The sequence below is a fragment of the Equus caballus genome, chromosome 24 (assembly GCF_041296265.1).
Source record: "Equus caballus isolate H_3958 breed thoroughbred chromosome 24, TB-T2T, whole genome shotgun sequence".
NCBI lineage: Eukaryota > Metazoa > Chordata > Mammalia > Perissodactyla > Equidae > Equus > Equus caballus.
In genome coordinates, this window is record NC_091707.1 from 32556929 (window position 1) to 32578564 (window position 21636).

The following is a 21636-nucleotide window of genomic DNA, read 5'->3' on the forward strand; positions in this document are numbered from 1 at the left end:
ACCAGGGTACTTGCCTCTATGCCTCTTCAAATAGAGCAAGTTTGTGTGATGGCCCCAGGCACCTTCTGTCCTTATGCCCCCTTGATCAAATTTCAGCTCTAGTACTTGTAACCATACTATCAGTGGCAGAGGGAGGCAGAACAGACTAACTCAGGATTGAGGAAGTGTAGCACTTCCAACCTGCTTGCACCCTATCCTGTGTGTTCACCTATCCTATCTCTTTCCCCTTGCTTCTCACCCTGGGTTTTGAAATTGATTTAATAATAAACCATGTGACTTGGGCATCTTAATTTGGGCTGCAAGCCTTTCTGCTCTGTGACCTCTGGGATAGCTTGCCTGGTTATGTATTTAGAAGCTGCTGTTGCATCAACGTAATTTCCCGCATTCATGGTGCCTGGCACAGTGCCTTGTCCATAGCCTGAATGAAAATACCTCATAATTCTACCTAGAGCCACTCTGATTACTAAACAAGTTCTTAACTCTTTCTTCCCAACTCCAAATAAGAAGACTGTTATGCGACTTTGGTAACCTCGTTCTTACCTGTAAGATGGTGCTGTCTGCAAAGCCAAAGCCGTCCCTCAACAAGGCTGTGATGTAGCTGAGATCCATGCACAGGAAAGGACTGCCCGAGGTGAAGTTTTCCAAGTTATCACACACTGAAGGGGAGAGAGAGTTCAAGTTTATGGCCAGCTGAGAGGTGTATGATTTTCTCTAAACATAGACTTAAAATAAACAAAGCAGAATTCTTCATTCTCCATCTCCCAGATGTCTAGGAGTCTTAGAGGCTAGAACTGTGCATTGACAGCTTCTATAAGACTGCAGCTTCTTAAGAACTTGCACATTTCTGATGTTACATCTTATCTACTCAAATGTGCATGGGCCCTAGTTTATTTGCTAAATTTCTATGACTTGGGGATCATTCAACTAAGTCCTTTAAATATTATTAATGATAAGGCCTAGAAGACAGGGCAAGTGTCTTTGGGGCCCTACTTTGGGGCCACTGGATAAGATCATTTATTTGTATTTTTGATGGACTCTCTCAAGGAAGCCTCTGTGACTATTGTCCCATATATTTTGGTGTTCAGTGTTTCATTAACTGATAGCACTATTTTAATTTAAAAAAAAAAAAGGAAGGAAGAAATGCAGAAGGAAGAAAAGGTTTTCACCATTTCCGGAGAGCCTCTTATATTCTCATATATTCTTTGCCACTTAATGCTTTTAGCTCTTGGCAAAGACAGGAAACCAGCCTTCTGAGAGGCTTTCTGCTGACTGGTGCTTTAGGTCACTTTAAGGTCACTGGAATTGGCAGGCACAGTCTCATGAGTCGCCTTCAAGGGCTGCCACTGACACTTACCTTCCCTTGCTTTTCTTTCAAAATCTTCAACTTTTAAAACACCCCCCTTTTCATAATCTGAAATGAAACAGAACAGTAGCTGATGTCAAAAGCCTTTAAGAAAACAAAGAAATTCATCCTAGTGATATTTATAATAATGAAAAACTGGAAATAAAATTTACAACGTTAGAGAACTGGATAAACAAACATGACATATCCCTACAGTATAATTTAGGCAGTCTATTTTATTTACTTATTTATTTTCTTTCCTTTTTTTTGCTGAGCAAGATTCGCTCTGAGCTAACATCTGTTGCCAATCTTCTTTTTTTGCCTGAGGAAGATTAGCCCTGAGCTAACATCTGTGCCAATCCTCCTCTATTTTGTACGTGAGTTGCCACAACAGCGTGGCTTGATGAGTGGTATAGGTCTGTGCCCAGGATCCAAACCCACAAAGCCGAGCTGCTGAAGCAGAGGGCACCAGACTTAACCACTATGCCATGGGGCCAGCCCCTATTTTATTTATTTATAATCTATTTTATGTTGTATATATTTAACCACAATAAAAAAATTTGATCCATTAAAAAAACATATTAGAAAATAGAAAATTAATTCATATCTCAGGCCATGACACATCACATATATACATTCTCACAGCTAAACAAAAATCATTACTATTATAGTAAGGAAAAAGTTATAAAGGGAGAAGAGGAAACTTTTTGGGGTGGTGAATATGTTCGTTATCTTGAACCTGGTGATGGTTTCATGGGTGTATACATGTCAACACTTAGCAAATTGTACACTTTAAATATGTGTATTTTATGTTATGTCAATTATACCTCAATAAAAATGTTAAAAAATGGGGCTGGCCCTGTGGCCGAGTGGTTAAGTTCGCATGCTGCGCTTCGGCAGCCTGGGGTTTCACTGGTTCAGATCCCGGGCACGGACATGGCACCGCTCCTCAGGTCATGCTGAGGCAGCATCCCACATGCCACAACTAGAAGGACCCACAACTAAAATGTACAACTAGGTACTGGGGGGATTTGGGGAGAAAAAGCAAAAAAAAGGAAGATTGGCAACAGTTGTTAGCTCAGGTGCCAATCTTTAAAAAAAAAAATGTTAAAAAAAATATTTCGTGTATATTTGTTTAGACATTCTTCCAGTTCCAAAAGATTCTAAATCATATTCACCTTTCCATTTGAGTGACTAGTGTCACTCAACAACCAGCACTGAAGAATAGCGTGATCAGCTCCGACAAAGCTTTTCAAATACTCCTTTTCTCCCTTTCCCTTCCCCAGCACAGCCTTGCCCAGTTTCCTCCTGGACTGACACCTCACCTACAGTGAACTTACCAATCATGGCTGTGTCAACAGCTCGATCATAATAGTAAGAGAAAGCATAGAAGGAGCTTCTCTGGACCTCATCTGGCTGGTGAAGTTTTCCTTGGACCACCCTCAGCACTTCAGCATAGCAGGGCTCAAAGCCCATCTCTCCTGCCAGGGCAAAGGTGCATGGGGGGCAAGGTGAGAAAAATGATAGGGAAAGGAACCACACTCAGAGGCAAGCTGCTGGAAGCAACAAAGAAACAAGGAAACAAGGAGGATCAAGGACAGCAGAGGCTGAGGCTCAGGACAAAGGGTTACAAACAAAGATGAGCAAACTTCTGCAGCCTCATCTCTCTGGAGGAAAGGTACCTGCTTCTCCATGGCAGCTCCCCTCCCTACCTGTGTTCACCAAAAACAGCCGCAGCCCACCCCGAGCTGCTGCCTGGCATTACGTTTCATGGTATTTATATGAGGTATCCAGAAGGCTCATCTGCTTCTTTCACTGGAAAAATCAAGTTTTTACCTTGATTTTAAGGTGTATGCCTTTTATAATACGTAAGCTGAATTATTCTTCCTATCACCCCAATTTTAAGTTTTACTGTAGTTTAAATAGCTAAACATTAACTGAACCTGAAACAGAGTTTCACCCTGCTGAGGGGAGAAACCCTTAAAGGATTAGACCCAGGGTAAGACAGGTTTCTAATGGATCCACAACACTTGGCCAGGAAAGAAGCAGGATGCAGGGTGACAGCTGCCTTGTTCACTGTCACTTCACATTATTCCTTGGAGGCATACCAAGATCTATTTGGAATGAGTCCCTGCAACATGACAAGCTTCTCCTGAGCTCTGCAAAAAGCTTCCCATGGGACTTTTCCTGTGAGTAATTTCAACTAGTGAAAAAACATCACTCGCCTTCTTGGTTGCCACCATACTGGTATTTCACACCCCCAAAGATCCACTCTGCTTCCAACCATCTCGGTAGACAGGCACTTCGGAAAGTGTGTCCGTCAATCCCTGAAAGAAACCAGGCCACAAAATAAGAGGCAAGGATGTGAGAGAGAGAGAGAGGGGAAGGCAAACGAGAAGCCAGTAAGGCTGAAAAGAATTGCCAAGGTGGCTGGGCCTTAAAATTGTATGAAATTAGTTCCACGACTGCATCCTATGACAGGAATTCTGAACTCAGGGTTCCTTGATGGGCTTTGTGCGGTTGGTGAACCCCCTGAAACTACAGGCAAATTTTTGTGCATAGATGCGTTTGGTGGAGGGGTCTATGGCTTTCATCACATCTCAAAGAAATCCCAAAGCTACAATGGAATAAGTTCCCTCCTTTGTCAAAAAAGGAAAAAAATACTGTTCTCTTGTCTCATTGGTTGTCGTGAGGCTTAAATGAAGTACATTTGAAGATGTTTTGTAAACTCTGAAATGCTATACAATCATCACCACAATAAACGCTTACTGTGAGCCAGGCAATGTACAAAGTGCACTAAATACAAAATCCCATTTAAGGTGAGGAAAGGGGCACAGAAAGGTTAGCTAACTTGCCCCAAATCACAAAACGGACTAAACCCAGTTCTGCCTGACCCCAAAAGCTGAGCTATTAATCCCTCTACCACCAGTGAAGAGATGACTGAGTTGCTCAGTTATCCCACCTTGCAAGTGGACCGATGCTGCTTCCTGCACCTCCCATGTAAACTAAGGGCTTGAGCAAGCTCCTGCCAAATTTACTCTTTGAGCCCTGAATTTCTGCCGACACTTCAGCCTCCTGGCCACAGGCTGTTCTCCCTGTATTAACAGATCTCATTCTAGAAATGGCTAATAATGTATACAAAACTAGAACTCATACAGTAGAAAAGGAATTTGCTATTATTATGTATACCACATATGCTTCCTAATTGAGCATAACCCTTTCCTCCACAGAATCACTACCAAGGAAAGGAAAAGGCAAGCTGAGTGTTGGTGCCACTCTCACCATACCCCAACCAACACAGGTACCCAGACGAACCTTCCATCTCCAGGGCTCCCAGGGTTGCTAGTCTTGCAGCTTTCAATCCAAATCCCAAGTAACTGTAAAATACAGGATTGACTAATTTCATGCTGGTCCCCAAGTTCTCCAGCCTAAAGCCACATCTTTCAAAAGTAACATGGTTTCTCTGTCTCTCTCTGGTGGGAGGAAAACCTTGTTCTCTGTGACCTATTCATCTTGTATGGACAAGCGGTGATTTCCGCACAGTTCAGATCAAGGCCATGCAGTAAGAACTTTCCACAGCTATGATTTAAAGGCCAGAGACAGGGACACTTCCTAGGCTTCCACCTTGGGAGCCATCCCCAGAAAAGCTCTCGTTATCTTAGCTCCCGATCCCACTGTGATGAAATCCAAGGCTGGATTTTGAACATCTGAAGGCAAGCTCAAGAGTTAGCACAGAGCTTTGGCTCAACCTTCTCTGAGTGTCCTCTCTCTAGAGAAAACTTTTGACTCTAAATTATACTTTTGAGGCCAAGATTGGAGAAACCTCTCGGGTCCTTGAGCTTTGGTAAGTGGCTTGGGTTTCAGTTATTAGGCCTTCAGGGATTGGCAAAGACTTTGTAAGGCTGGCCAGATGCAATAATAGATAGGAAAACATTTTGATAGTTGGCAGAATCATACAACATAAAACATTATTATTCTTCCCTGTCCCCCGCCTCACCTATGTGTATAGAGCTTATAAGTGCTGTTAAACATCTCAAAAGAAGTAAGGTAGCCCCTAGGGGTTTGCTCCAGGGTTTTCTGCAAATCAGAAAAAGCAAAAAAACTATTCAGGATCTGCAATTAACTGAAGATGTTATCACCACCATCCCTGTCCCTCCCCTGGATTGTCAACAGTGAAGGGGCATGGGGAAATACACCCAGTCATTAATTTACTCTATTCAGCCTATTCATGGTGGAGCTGCTGTCTGAAAATGGGGCACCACTTTCTTGGCACCATGATATATCTGCTAAATGGGTTGCCAACCAGACCTTCGTATAAATGACTCACCTCAAACCGAGGCAGGAACGTGATTTGGGTCGAGGCCCCACCCAGGTCCAGGATCCCCACAGTCTCCTGGCTGTGGCTATGCAGCTGACCTGTGAATGAGAGTCAGCTCCGGACATCTTCTGCTTCCTGGACAGCCCAACACTCCTCTGTCTGCCACTTCTCCCCTGTTCTTGTCGTATATCTGAGTATATCCGAGGAATTCCATAAATACTCCACTGCTTCCCAGCCCCAAGGACTGAAGGCAAATACTAACCTGGACAGACTTTTGCTGCAGCTGAGGCCTTGAAGGCAGGTTCTAAACATTAACTTCCTGTCTTTCCTTTCCCCCTTTTTTTTTTTAAAAAAAAAAGAAGGAACAACACAGGAAAAAAGAAAGGGATTTTTGCTCTCTGACCACGTGTGAAACCCAGTTAAGGTCTAAAGATAAACTTGAGAATATATTACCTGTCAGAAAATTCACGGTAACCCAAGCTAATATGCCTAAAAAAGAGAGAAAGACAAGGATTACGCCCAGAGCACCTTTTCCCCCTCTTTCCTGGCCCCATCTTCTCTCCAAATTTCATGTCTAAAGTACCCATTTTCCTTCCCCCGGCCCTTCCATTTCCTGCTATCCCCTTCCTTTTGCTTATTTGTTTCTTCTTACTTAGTTCCTTTTTCTTCAGCACCCCCATTCCTCTTCCCAGTTCCTTTAATCAAATCTTTTATTAACCCTGGCCCTCTCCCCTTAAAACATATATATATCAACACCTCTCCCACCTTCATAGGATCCGTCCATGATGCTAACACTGTCATCTGGTACCAGGAAAGGTGACTTCTTGAAGATCTCTCTTACCTAGAGAAAAAGGAAAAATATCTGGATTCCCTAAGGCAATAAAACAGATTTCCATATTTTTGCTGCATCTTATAAGGCTTAGAAAATTGCTCTCTTCATTTTCCCTAGATAAGATTTTAGCAGAACTCATTACTTTTCCTTAAGAAACTAGAGAACGAACTAGGCAAGCCATTATTGGTTTCTTGTAAAAACAAAAACACAAGCGTTCCTTAGACTTTAAATCTCAACCAAACCATCTAAATTTATAGGTGAACTGGACCTAGGAAACAGCATTAGACCCTGCCAGTTCAAATCAAGATCCTGTCATGTTGTTTTTAAAACACCTGATTAATTCTACCTGGACACACACTGGAACCTAGGAGGACCATTTCCCAATCCATTTCTTACATGAGCAGATAAACTCCAAGAGTAGAGAAGAGTTGGGCCCGAGTGGCTCCTGAGGCTATAGGAAAGTTTCTGCTGCTCTCTCATGTTTTATTAGCCTGGAATAGTCATCCTACAAATGTCTTGTATAGCTTGCTTCTTCATTCTCCTCATATCTCTGATCAATGAGGTCTTCTCTGACCACCCTATTTAAAATAGCATCTTGCCCACACCCACACCAGCATTCCCTAGCTGCTTTACCCTGGTTTTTTTCTCTATAGCTTGTACAGTACCTGACATACTTTGTATTGACTTGTTTAGTTGTTTATTTTCTGTCTTCTTGCAACTAGAATGTAAGCTCCACGAGGGCAGGGACTATTTGTCTTTTTTGTTCCCTGCTCTAAATCACCAGTAACTTCAGTGCCCAGAACATAGTAAGCATTCATATGCTGAATAAATAAGTGAATAAATTAATGAGGAATTGGGATTCGGATTCTCAAGTAGACATGCCAGGCAGCTTGTCCTTGGATAAGGACTTCAGACCTCTGTGCTGACAGTCAAAGGAATGTAGATTTAGAGGACTGAATTAGCACACTTGTAATACAGAATCCTTTTCTGCTGTGATTTTTGTTGTAATGAGATTCTGCCTATAAATATTCTTCACAATATGTAATTTAAATCTTATTAGTTTAAATGTTTTTTGCAAAATAAAAACTCTCTGTACCTAAATTTTTTATCTGAATAAGAAGAAAGTTGAAACAGATGATCTTTAAAAATCTTTCACACTTAAAATTCCATGATTCTTCTCAAAAACTTTATGCTGAGAGAAAAAAGTCAGAGACACAAAAGAATATAAACTGTATGATTCCATTTATATGAAATGTAAGAACAAGCAAAACTAATCTAGAATGACAGAAAGCAGATCAGTGGTTGCCTGGTTTCAGGGGAGGGAGAAACTGACTGCAGAGGAGCACAAGGACACTTCTATGTTTGTCAAAACTCATATAACTGTACATGTAAAATGTATTCATTTTATTTTATGTAACTTATATCTCGATAAAGCTGATTTAAAATAATTTCTATGATACTGCTTTAACAAGTTAGGAGAATTAAGAATATCATGGACAGGAAATACTTCTAAGCTTTTTAGGAAAAGCTCTATAAATTCAAGAGTAACATTTAAAATGTAAGTAACTGGCTACAACAGGAGCCCAGAGTTACCATAGTGCTTCAGCAATCCTAAAGGTAGCAGTCACACTGCAAAGAGCTAAAAACCCACACAGAAAATATTCATACAAGGAAAAAGAATTATCCAAGACGGAGAAGATTTCAAAGGTTACCTCAAAGAGCAGAGCCTGGGCTTTCTGTTCTGGCAGTAAGCGCAGTCCTGCTGTTGCCTTGAGGACCACTGGGGTCCTTTTCCAGTGACTTCGGGGGATTGAGTCTTTGGCCATCTCTAAGAGTCCTTGGACAGTCTCAGCACCCTTCAAAAGAGATGATCTCCTCATCCAGTGAACAGTCCATTTAGTGGCACTTGTCTATTCCCTCAACATGCTCTGGGGGAGTAATAACAGTGAGGTAGCAGAGGGCTCCAACCCCTCTCTTCTCTGTAGGAGCAAAAAACTAGAGAAGTGGGCTTCCCTGAAGGAGAATCCCTTTTATTTTGAGTAAGTCATAATAAAAATGATTCTATTATCGTGTGGTCATTTTAATTGATCATTATTTTGTGTCTCATAAATTAGCTTCAGGCCAGAAAGTTGGGTACAGCAAAGGAAACACAGGATTTTGAGTTAGAAGACTTGCTTGCCAGCCCTGTGGCCTAACACAGAGGCTTCCTGGGGCTTGGCTCCTCAGTTCTGAGTTGGGAGAAACATCTCATACCACAACAAAACTGTTGTGCATTAGATGAGGCAGACTGTGTGTAGCTGCCATACAAATGCTAGCTGTGGCTGTTATTATGCTACACTATTTATGATCTCCATAAGGACAGACGACGTCAGGTTTATTTTTGTATCACCAGCACCTACATGCATGGTACACATACATGCTCAATTTATGATAAATTAAAAACCATTATTTTAAATCCACTGTTTCTCTGCGTGAACATCTATTCTGATAACATGCTGCCCCTTAATCATTATAATTATTAGCAACTACAACACAATTTTCTTCTCTAAATGTCAAATCATGTTCTAATAATGTAATGTTTTCAACAGCTCCTAATTTTCTAGTACATTTGCCATTTCACAACAGTGAGCTGAAAAAATAAACATTCTCTCAGTTCTTCAAGTCCAAAGCCATTCTTAATATCAGGTTTTCCTTTGGTTAATGATTCTGCTTGTAATACCGAACAATATCTTTACATCTGCTACCAAAGTTCAACACTTGCCTTATTCTATTTCATTTCAGCATGGCCTCTGACATACTGAGTGTAGCACGTTGTGAGTGCTCAAATGTGAAAGACAGTTATGACAAAACTCTTCATTCATCCTCTACTACCAAAGATCTTTGTCATCCTGGATTCTTGCCTAATTTCTAGAGTATAGGCATAGTTCTGTCCTATACCAGGGCACTCTGAAATGGAGTTCATTGGGTCTACATTCCTTCAATTGCCATGTTTATATCTCATACCTTATAGAACTTCATGTCTATCTTCTGCATCTACATTAATCAATGCAGTTGATGGCTTCAACTCAAAATCTTAAACAGTATATACAAAAGGAACAGTCTCTTAAAAGATGATGTCATCCCTGCATGCACAATCTATTCTAGCCTCCTGCCACCTAAACCCTAGTGAGCTCGGGGTGTACAATTACTGTTACCCAGGAGATTAGCTGAGGACAGAAAACTGATCTCACACGTGACCTCAATATTAGTTGTGAACAGCATGAGATATTTAACAGCAGCGATGTGGTACAACTATCAAGGCATTGAGAATCTAAACATCTAATTAAAAGAAACTCACCTGCTTAGGTTGGTCTACAAAAGCAGAAAGGCCTGGCTTCACAGACTCAAAAATTTCCCCTTCCAGAATTGGAAGCTGTCCTATTTTGTCCATGGAACAAAACAGAAGAGAGACGGCTGATTACCAAAAGTTAGGCTGTTTCTGATACTGGGCTCTGTATGATATGACCAGCTAGATTAACCTGCTACCCCCCAGAGTAATCCCACTTGTGAGGAATGGCTTGCAGGAGTATTGGGTAGTGGGAGAAAGGACGACAGGCAATCCTTGAGACTTGCTCTGCCCTTTCTCTGGTGGACACATAGCTCCTACTCCTTTTCTTGGAATCTATATGTAACTTGAGGATAGAACACTGGAAATTCTGAGAAAGTTAATCTTCATCCCATTCTCTATGGATGGTAGTGATCCTTCTCTCAAGACCATGCCCAATATTCTCAATATTCTGCACCCTGGATTATCAACCTCCTTTAGAGAAAAGGAAAGACAAATTACAGCTATATTTCTTGGACACATATATTTCAGATCTCTATTAATTTCACACTGAATTAAACCATATGTGTTCAATTATAGTCCAAAATGTTGTCTGAAGAAAGACATTCAGTAGCCATAAAATTCTGTAATTCACATCACACACTGTCCGCACATTTGTTTCTGGGAAGAGATGCTAAAGTGTAGACTTATGGATTCTGGTGAGGGTACCATTGCACCTACCTGGTATTTTCTGCACAAAGGTGTAAACATGAATCCGCGTTCCAGTGCTCCCTGCATCAAACATGATTCCATACAAAGTGCTGGCACTGACATTGAGGGGGCACATGGAAGACAGGAAAACACCCTCAAACCAAGTCTGCTGGTCTCTGTGGAAGACAGTGCTGCAAACACAGGATGCCACTAGCATAAAAAAGGCTGCCCCTGAGGAAGTGGCCATTCTCTTTCCAAGATGTGGTGAGTCTAGACTTTTATTGCAGAAGGAGTGCTGCTCACACACCTGCAGTGGCTTATAGGACAAAGGACAAAGACACATAAGGTTAGACGAACTGGCCTTTTTGTTTACACTTGTAAAAGAAGAAACATTCATTATTGAAATCCCACCCCTTTCCCCAAGGTGCTCTTTCTCTATTTCTAATAACTAGCACAACAAGCTAGACCAGGGTGACATATGCTCTTAGCACCTTTTTGAAGGGTATCTGGTTGCAAAAGAAATTGGGATTTAAGATATATTTTCCCATGTTCTGCTTTTTTTTTTTTTTTAAAGACTGGCCCTGAGCTAACATCTGTTGCCAATCTTTTTTTTCCCTTCTTCTTCTCCCCAAAGCCCCCCAGTACACAGTTGTAGGTCCTTCTAGTTTTACCATGTGGGACACCGCCTCAGCACAGTTTGATGAGCGGTGCTAGGTCTGCGTAAGGATCCCGACCAGCAAAACCCTGGGCCACAGAAGCGGAGCATGGAACTTAACCACTCAGCCACAGGGCCGGCCCCTCCCATGTTCTGCTTTTAATTGTTCTGCTCTCATTTACTCAAAGGCTCTCTCTGCCACTCTGCTCCTATTGCTGAGTCTAGTTTTCTTCTTTCCATTTTGTCTTTAGGTCATACACTCACTAACCTTCCCTCCCTCCTTCTTTCCCTCTCTTCTTTTTGATTGATATGATAAGAGGCTTCAATTTCTGAATTAAAGTTATAAAGTTACAAAGAAGTTATAAAGTCCCTAGCACTGGGGTATTCACAGCCTTCAAAAATCAGGCCATCAGACAGCCACCTGTCCAGACCAACAATATTGCCAACGCCTTGCACATACAACTACATTTTAAGAAAATAAGACAACTTAATTTAAAAATACTTGAATAAACCATTATGGTTTTTAAAACATCCTTTGCAGGTTTCACATCATGTTATTCCCATTAGAACCTAGGGCAAATGGGCAAGTTAAGACAGAAAGGTTCAATGACTTGCTGAAAGTCATAAAGCAAGTCAGCGGTGAAATCTTGATCAGAAATCAGTCTTCACGCTTGCCAAGCTTTCTTTTTCCCCGATTCCAAAATGCCTCCCTTACGGCAAGTTACTGCCTGTATTTCTTAACGTGTCCTTAGCAAAGAAAAAACTTAGCACTAGCGCTCAGCATTGTTTGTTTTGAATGTGTATATTATGGTAGGCTAGATACAAATGCTGATGCTGAAAACCTCAAGGAAGGTTACATGGAAAAATGTCTCCTGGATAGGCTACATTTTCTCTGCACTAGGCTATATTTTCCCCTGGTCTTAATGAAGAATGCCCTATCTATCCTCTAACATTTTTTTTTTTAAGATTTTATTTTTATCCTTTTTCTCCCCAAAGCCCCCCGGTACATAGTTGTATATTCTTCGTTGTGGGTCCTTCTAGTTGTGGCATGTGGGATGCTGCTTCAGCGTGGCTCGACGAGCAGTGCCATGTCCGCGCCCAGGATTCGAACCAACGAAACACTGGGCCGCCTGCAGCAGAGCGCACGAACTTAACCACTCGGCCATGGGGCCAGCCCCCTATCCTCTAACATTTAATGATTCCTTAATTGCCCCTATGTACTTTGCTCCAAACATTTTTAGGGCTTCTGATCCAGCTTTCATCTCTGCAGTCTCCTTGGGTAAGTCATAGTTACTGGTTAAACAAGATCTAATTCCAAAGTCCCCGTATCCTGGTCCCCTTATCTCTAACAGAATACTTGGTATATTTGGAGCACAGATGGAGGGTTCTCAATCATTCTCAAGTCTGTTATCTCCTGGGGTTCATGTTAACAAAATGCCTCTCTCCCCATAGGTGACACTTACATAAAATATAGCAAATTGAAGTTAATTGCACTTGAAATTTAAAACTATTTAAAATATAGAGATGTTCTGAGGTACTACAAAGGCAGAGTTAGAATTATGAGTTTGAATGCTATTCAAGGCTGAACTTGAATCCTGTAGTTAAGAATGAGTGCTACTGGCTGAGAAAGGAAAACTTTTGGAATCTCTAACGAAGGAAACTTCATCCTAGGAAATCAACCACCGTAACAGGGCAGCTGCCTGGCCAGATTCAAAGTCACATCTTAAATCCACTCCCTTTGGCTGATTCTTCTTTTACAGCAAACAGGCTGGTCATGGAGATCAATCCAAATAACTAAAAACAAAAACAGCCTTTTCAGATTCTCTGAGTATTTTTTTTTTTTTTGAGGAAGATTAGCCCTGAGCTAACTACTGCCAATCCTCCTCTTTTTGCTGAGGAAGACTGGCCCTGAGCTTCCATGCCCATCCTCCTCTACTTTATACATGGGACGCCTACCACAGCATGGCTTTTGCCAAGTGGTGCCACGTCCACACCCAGAATCCGAACCAGCGAACCCCGGGCCACGGAGAAGCGGAACGTGTGCAGTTAACCACTGTGCCACCGGGCCAGCCCCCAGATTCTCTGAGTATTAATGGACCCTTGCCTTGTCCAGAGCTCAAACCATATTCAACACTTGGCTCCTCTACTCCCCTGGGAAGTGCATTTAGAGGCTCTCCAGTCACCAGCCTTCCCTCATCTCTGTGACTGACTCCAGCTCCACAGCAGCTTCCTCAGGGCTCATATTTTCTCTATTATTTTCTCGTTATTGCAGTTTCTGAAAAACCTCTCCAGCTTCTATTTCCAGTAAACAAACATTTGTTTTTCTTCCAAAAGAGATTTCAAGGGAAAAAAATGCATACTAGTATGTATCCGTTTTCATGGAGTGGAAACTGCTGAGTCATACCAGGTGTTCAGTGTAAAACTAAACAGTAGATTTTAGAGAAAGCAAAGAAGGAACACAAAATGCTCCTTTCTGCTCTCACCCTCTACCTTCTAACACCACTTCCAAGCTCATTTTTCTTTAAGATTAGCTACTTTAAGAATGGTATTAGAACGGCCTACAATGCAGAGTATGTAGAATGGTGTCCTATTTTACATGACGCCAGCCTGCATAGCTTGCTCATTCACTGTTAGTCTTTGCTCAAATGTCACCTTCTGAGACCTTCCTTGTCCACTCTATTTAAAATTGCAACCCACCTGGCCACATGCACCTACCTTCCTTCCCTGCTTATTTTTCTCCATAGCACTTTTCACCTTCTAATACACTATGTAATTTACTACTTTTGTGGGGTTTTTTCATACTTCCTGCTCCCCCTCCCCCGTGTGAGATCTACATGGGCAAGAATTTTTGTCTGTTTTGTTCACTGATGTGTACCTGGTGCTGGAACAGTGCTAGCATGTAGTACATGTTGAATAAATACCCTGAACGGATGAGCTGTGATCCAGTAACTGAAGCACTGGATCTCACCCATTTAACAATAGCTGACTTCTCTCCAAAAGGAGATTAATTACCTATCCACTGAAAGATCACAATTTCAAACTTCCAAGGAAGGACTGTTTCTCCAAATGTGCCAATAAAAGCTGTATATGCTACTTCAAAGAACATATAGTCAAGCTTACTTTCTATAGACCAGGAAGCATACATCAGTGTACTATCTCCTATTAAACCCCAACAAAAACCCCTCTTCAATTCTCCTGAGACTTTGGTGCCAGCCAGTGTTTGTCATATGGTCATCTCCTTCCAACATCTTTTCAGTATTATCTTTGTCTCTGTAGTAAACACTAATCCTCCCCACTCAGCTTTCCCGGAGCCTCACACTCTGGATCTCCTTCTTCCATGTCACCCAGAGCCTAAGAGACCACAATCCCAAAGGACCCGGGCCCCATCTAGGTGCTCACCTGTTTACGTCTGCCCGTTCCCCATGAATCCCTGCTTTCACTGTTGGTTGCCTTTTGCTCTTTGCTCTTATTTCAGCCTTTGTGAATCAAGTTGGCTTCACAAACCACATTCACCTTTGTGCCAGTTTGCAACCAACTGCCTGGCATTTTGCTAACTCACTCCCTTCTTTATTCTTCACTCCTCCCTTATCCACATTTTTTCTGGGTACATGATTGTCTGGTTCATCTATTTTTATGACAGTTAAGTGCCAACTAGTAGAATTATTGGTTATAGGGAAGAAGTTGCTCAGGAACTGAATTGTGTACTTTTTACACAAGAGATTAACTCCCTACTAATTCATGTTTTTACAACATTACCCCAATAGTAGAGAAGTTAATAGTAGTCCTCGATAGCTTCCATTCTTGAGATCAATTTAGAAAGCAGGGCATTGAATTTTCTAATCAATAAGCATTTACTGAGTGTCTAATATATATCAGAGACAAAAGAGGAATCAGATATAAGCCCAGATCTTGGGGAGACTTCAGCTTACTAGAAGAAACAGATAAGTAACCAACAGCTATAAGGTAAAGTGGTAAGTCCTCTGACAGAAATATGCACAAGGTGTTACAGGAATGGACATAAAGGGCAAGTAACTCATCTTAGAAGGGATGGGGTGGGAAGTGGGGAGGAGTCTCCTTAAGGGATGAAAGGCCTAAGCTGGGTCCTGAATCAGAGGTAGGAATTAACTTGGTGCAGTGACATAAGGGGAATTCTGAGAACTTTAAGCATTAAGGGTTCAGTATAGCTGCAATATAGAGGTGTACCAGAATCAAGAGGGGAGGTATGAGAAAGGATGATTTTGGAAGCATTGAATCGGATTTCAAAAGGAGTGAACTTGTTTTCCTTATACAGTTCCATGGTGACACCTGTTATTTAAGTCTTTCTATTCCCTCCCTAAGCAAATAACAGTATTGACTAACTTGGATAAAATGACACAGCATTTCTCAACAGTGGAAAATAATGGAATAGGATAGGTGAGTAGAAAGGTCCATTAGAAGGTCTGAACACAGGGACGTGTAAAAGCTCCCACTGCCGATTCTTCTGAGTTCCACAGGAAAGCTAGCTTTAACAAAGTTAAAAATGAAAGACAAAGTAAGTTTAAAATGTAACTAGAATGAAATTTTTAAACAATAATATGAACTATGGGAATGGATTAGCCAAGCCACTCAGAGCGTAAGCTAGTCAAGCAAAGCAAAACTGAGGTGGGTCTAATAAGGTAAGTCTGGGACAGATTTCAGCACAGTGAGCTCTGCCTCATTTGGAGATATAACTTGGTACCTACATATCCAATACCAAGGGCCACCTGGAACACCCTGCTATCTGAAGGGTGTCTAAGATCAGGGTACATGATTCATATCTCTTGTATTTCCAAAGCCAAGTAGTGAGCCTGGAACATGTTAGAAGTCAGTAAATGTGTCCTGAATGGACTTGGTGCAATTGCGCTAATGGTATCTGCAGACAGGAGCACTGGGGCAGGGAGCACCCCCTCCCCAATGTCTTACTATGGCTATGTATCACATCCCAACTCCCCGTTTCCCTCTAAACCAGTCCATGGATAGAGGTGCTATTCCAGGAAGCCTATTTATTCACATATTAATTCATTCATTTAGCTATTCCAGAAATGATCAGTTGCCTAATGCTACTTAACGAGTATAGAATGCAAAGATGAATCATCTTAGACCTGCCTTTTAAGAGATTATAGCAAACAGGAAAAAAAAAAATACACGTCCATTAATTACCTCTGTAAAGTTAAAATCTGACAAGTAGCACAGTTACCATGCTCTGAGACTTCAAAGCAGAGAGGTTACTTTTAGCTGGGATGATCAGAGGAGGCTTTGCGGAGGGTCCTGAGGAGGGGCATTAGAACAGGAGAGGAGTGCTTTTCAGGAAAAAGAAATATGAATCAACACATGGATGCAGAAAAGGGACTGGGGCTCCTGGGGAATAGTGAACAGATCGGTTTGACTAACAGCAGTAGGAAATCAAGATGAAAGCCAAATCAAGGTCAAACAGGAGAGCACAGCAAATACTCAGCTAAGGAGTTTAGACTTTACTCTGCAGGCAATAGGAAGCCAATAAAGACTCTGAGCAAGGGAGTGTCACAAACACGAGTTGGCAGTTACATGTAGGAAGGATTGGAGCAGGGAGCCTTCACAGGCTCCACTCAATTGTCTTATTCTACAAACATTCACTGATTCAGCCTAAGTACTAGGTGCCAGAGAATTAAAGGTAAGTTAACAGACCTTTTTATTCAAGGTGCTAAGAGTCTGGCAGAGGTGACAGACATATATACAAATAACCACACCTTTTCAAGTTAATCATAAAACACTAAAAGACCCCAAGGCCCTGAAAGACTAATTCTACCTAGAGGATTAGGAAAGGCATCATGAGATGACATTTGAACTGATCATGAAAACTGAATAGAAGTTACTATATAAATAATAGAGACATATGGATGAAGACCAGAGGCACTGTAAAAAGATGAAAACAGACAGTAGGTAAATTATGGATAGTTTGATTTCATTTTTAAATTTCCTCAAGACTTTTTGTCATATGGAGTTGAGAAACAAAAAGAAAACAAAAAATAGAAGAGCGTAGAGGAGGAGAGTATAGAAGAGAAGGGTTAGCATTTAATGCAGAGGAAAGACTGGCCAGAGGAACACAATCTCGTGTAATAATAAAAATAGCAGCTAATATTTACTGAGATCTTAATACTTGCCAAGCACTATGTTAAGTGTTTTACACGGATTATCTCATTTAATCTGACAATATCACTCTGTGAGGTAGGTCCTGTTAAGATCCCTATTCTATAAACGAGAAAACTGAGGCTTAAGAAACTGAGTCATTTAAGACCAAAGTGAAAAGAGCCAGAAATCAAACCCAGCTGGTCTAATTCCAGAGCCCACAGTTTTAACCAGTAGGTCACCCAGGAAGGGTCATCTGGTATGGCTCTAGGGAAAGACGGACATTGGAGTAGGGAGGAGAGTGTAGAACAGAAAGGTCAGATGAACCTGGAAAGTTAAACTGGCATCAGGATGTGAAAGTCTTCCTATACACACCCAACAGCTTTTACCCTCACTCCCCTAGAGTCTGTTTTAACAAGCAACCAAAGCCATCCTTTTAATACAAGGTAGAGCATGTCTCTCCTCTGTGCCAAATCCAGCAGTGGCTTCCCCTTTCCCTCAGGGTAGCAAGGTCCCAGTAACAGCCTCCATGGGTCCATTTGCTCTGCCTCCCTGCCCCAGTACCTCTCCACCCTCATTTACCAAGTTTTCACCTTATTCCTCCCACACTGACCTCTGCTCCTGCCTTAGGGCCTTTGCTCTAGCTGTCCCCACTATCTGGAACAATCTTTTCCCATACATCCACTTGATAAATCCCTGCAACTCCTTCAAATCATTGTCAAATGCCACCTTCTCAGTGAGGCCTCTAGTACTGTAACCCTCCTCTCTCTTGTGCCCTCTACCTCCACCTGCTTTCTCAGTCCCCATTACTCTGACCTTTTTCTTTTTTCTGTACCACTTATCACTTTCTAACACACTAGACAGCTTATTTATTATGCTTATTGTGTCTGTTCCTCTGATAGAATATAAGCTCCTTAAGATCAGGAATCATTTTTTGTTTACTGAGGCAGCCCAAGCACCTAGAAAAGTGTCCAAGAAGGTGCTCAATAGAAAGTGACAATAGGGGCCCAGCCTGGTGGCACAGCAGTTAAGTTTGCACGTTCTGCTTCAGTGGCCCAGTGTTCACCGGTTTGGATCCCAGGTGGGGACCTACACATCGCTTGTCAGCCATGCTGGGGCAGGTGTTCCACGTATAAAGAGAGGAAGATGGGCATGGATATTAGCTCAGGGCCCGTCTTCCTCAGCAAAAAAAGGGGAGGATTGGCAGATGTTAGCTCAGGGCTAATCTCCTCAAAAAAAAAAAAAAGTGACAATAGGAATAAACTGCAAAATGACACAAAAAGGGAGAAATAATACTTTCATAAATAGTTATATTTTTAAGAGAGAATGTAACTGATTAATGAATATCTAATCTAGTCATATTAATCTGTTTTAGGAGACTAAAATTTTATTTTTCTGAATCTGTTAGCAGTTCTATAGCTAAATTGAATTTCTTTAGTCACTTTCAAATTGTTAAAATTGTGATAAACTTTCAAAAAAAAAAAAAAGATTTGTTTACATTGTCCAAATTCTCTATCTATCAAACCAACAAATATTTTAGGATGCTGTACATTAGTTATCCATTGCTACACAACAAATAACCCCAAAACATAGTTGCTTAAAATAACAATAAATATTTATTATCTCACAGTTTCTGTAGTTCAGTAATTTGGGAGTGGCTTAATTAGATAGTCCTGGCTCAGGGTCTCTCATGATACTGTAGTCAAGAAGTAGGCTGGGGCTGCAGTCATCTGAAGGCTTGACTGAGGCTGAGGACCCACTTCCAAGATGGCTCACTCACTGGCTGGCAAGCTGATGCTGGTTTACACTGTAAAAAACCAGCTGATGCTGGTTGTTGGAAGGAAGCATCAGCTGCTTCCCACGTGGACTCTCCATAGGGCCGTGAATGTCTTCACAACATGGTGGCTGGCTTCCTCCGGAGTGGGCAATCCAAGAGAGAGCAAGGCAGAAGCAGCAATGCTTTTTATGACTTAGCCCTGTAAGTCATACACGATCACTTCCTCCATATTCCATTGGTCATACAGACCAACCATGATGAAAAATGCAAGGGAACTACACAAGGGCATGAATACTAGGAGGTGAGGATCATTGGGGGCCATCTTGGAGGCTGGCTACTGCAAGTTATAACCAGTATTTGCATAATATTTTTGGTTCAGCTTTTTTTCCCCCCAGTTTATATGTACTTCTATTAACATAGCTTACATACTTTTTGTTTTAGGAACTATATGTTCTTACAATGATATTAACTTTTAAAAATTAAAATAGGGGCTGGCCCAGTGGTGCAGTGGTTAAGTTCACACATACCACTTCGGCTGCCCAGGGTTCGCCAGTTCAGATCCTGGGTGTGGACGTGGCACCACTTGGCAAGCCATGCTGTGGTAGGCGCCCCACATATAAAGTAGAGGAAGATGAGCACAGATGTTAGCTCAGGGTCAGTCTTCCTCAGCAAAAAGAGGAGGATTAGCAGCAGATGATAGCTCAGGGCTAATCTTCCTCAAAAAAAGTAAATAAATAGATAAATAAAAATAATATGGACTCAATTTCTCTGAAAAATATCATATCCCACCACTTAAAACTTTTTTGTCTTCTATTATAGTCTCAATATTTTACTTAAGGAAAACATTAAAGTCTGAAAAACTACAATTCACATAATGCCTGCTTGTTCCTAAGGGTAAAAAAGAATTTACATACTTTAAATAAAAGTCAGATCTATTTAAGAAAGAGTAGGAAGAAAATAAATGAGTCATTATATTAGTTAAGATTACAGACATCAGTTAATAACTGTATAATAAAACAGTGAAATTAAATACTAAATCAAGGAAGATATAGAGTGAAAAATGTTTATATTAACAGAATAGGAACTTTCCTCATGCTACATACAAAAAAAGCTTCTAATCATACAATGGTAGCATTAATACTTAGGTACTGAAGAGACATTTGGTAGAAAGGGACAAGACCGACAACTGGCACAGATTTGAAAACCACTAAAAAATTTTATAACAAGCATTTTCCAAATATCAACAAAATTAAAAAGGTTTATTAAAAAATCAACTTTTATTAGATTGTTGCCAAAGAGCTGTAATAAGACCTGGAAGAGGAACTACAGCTTAACTACTACTACTAAGAAACTACAAGGGGAGAGACTGAATAGGAAGAACTTCCTGACGATAGGAGTTGTCTCATGCTGGTGGAGGGGAGGATTCCCGTCCCAAGGGCTCAGCTCAAATCTGATCACTCTGTTCAAAGTGAATTCACAGGTCAGAAGGCTGGTTGAATGAGATATCCTTTAAGTTCCCTCCAACCCTAAGATCAAATACTCTAACTCTCAATAAAGGAATTAGAATCGATGCATTGGTAATTACCAAGAAACATAAAATTTTTTTCCTATAAACAGATCGCTTTTTTTTTTTTTTTTACTTTATTCCACTTTAATCAAAATATCATTTGACAGGCGCCAAAAAGGCCCATTTTGTACAATGAAACCATTTGGGTGTTATACTGAAATCAGATCAGGCAGTGCTTGACTTCATTCATTGTTTCAGGCTTGACTTAGTTACAATACTCACTGCAAGGGGAAAGCTGTTGCTACTGCTGCCTCTTTTCACCAATCACAAGGCCTTTTCTTATTCAATAAAAGTGCAAGTCGTTTAGACAAAAAGATACTATGGATCAGGAAGGGGTTAATATTGCTCAATTACTCAATGAGTAAGCTAAAGCGATAAACTATCTCTGCCTCTAAACCCATATAGCCATTGTGGGAGGTACTTATTTGCAGAAGAGTAATTTCAAGGATCAGTGCCATCTGTCACTGTTTATACTGAAGTTTGTGGGAACAGAAGTGAAAACATATTTTCCCTCTCATTATCAAGTGAAAAATAGCTACTACTTCAAACATGTTAAATCAAAATGAAAAACACGAGAAAGACTGAAATATTACAATGATACTTCATGCACAGAGCAAGGAATAGGGGTTCCATATAAGCACATTTCCTCGAATATGTCTTTGAGATGTTTCCCCTCTAAATACTGTAACATTTTTATTTTAACAGTGTTTGGTAAAAATGTTTCTACAGTTACATTTTATTCATGGTTCAGAGTCATGATTAGGATCATCAGGTATATTTTTTCTGTTAACTTGGGATGCCTCAAGGAGCTACATGTCTATAGGACTGTTTGCCCTTCTGCCACCAAACAGTCCCAGATTGCCATGCTTTTTGAGCTAGTTTTCCTTGACATCATGCTATCAATTATCACTGACCACTGTTGTCATATGCCTGACTCCTTCAATAAGCTGCCATCATCTAATCTTTAAAAATCTTTTGTGGGGGCCAGCCCAGTGGCGCAGCGGTTA

The 21636-nt window shown here is 41.0% G+C and overlaps 1 protein-coding gene across 31 annotated transcripts in view; it reads right to left on the reverse strand.

Annotated features, from left to right (window-relative positions):
* Positions 1 to 21636, reverse strand: part of ENTPD5 (ectonucleoside triphosphate diphosphohydrolase 5 (inactive)) — a 32003-nt gene that overhangs the window by 3144 nt on the left and 7223 nt on the right. For 12 of the 31 annotated variants that reach the window (XM_070250122.1, XM_023628086.2, XM_023628087.2 and 9 more), the window contains 12 exons: positions 10538 to 10823; positions 9830 to 9909; positions 8205 to 8348; positions 6426 to 6501; positions 6114 to 6149; positions 5670 to 5758; positions 5340 to 5419; positions 4658 to 4719; positions 3568 to 3669; positions 2683 to 2823; positions 1355 to 1411; positions 541 to 656 (listed from right to left, as the gene is read on the reverse strand). In XM_070250122.1, the coding sequence (XP_070106223.1) occupies positions 541 to 656; positions 1355 to 1411; positions 2683 to 2823; positions 3568 to 3669; positions 4658 to 4719; positions 5340 to 5419; positions 5670 to 5758; positions 6114 to 6149; positions 6426 to 6501; positions 8205 to 8348; positions 9830 to 9909; positions 10538 to 10823 (1269 nt within the window). Of the gene's footprint in view, positions 1 to 540; positions 657 to 1354; positions 1412 to 2682; positions 2824 to 3567; positions 3670 to 4657; positions 4720 to 5339; positions 5420 to 5669; positions 5759 to 6113; positions 6150 to 6425; positions 6502 to 8204; positions 8349 to 9829; positions 9910 to 10537; positions 10824 to 12845; positions 12957 to 14561; positions 14726 to 18913; positions 19338 to 21636 lie in introns of those variants that run through there. The other 19 variants (XM_070250126.1, XM_070250139.1, XM_070250133.1 and 16 more) reach the window with 8 other exon arrangements.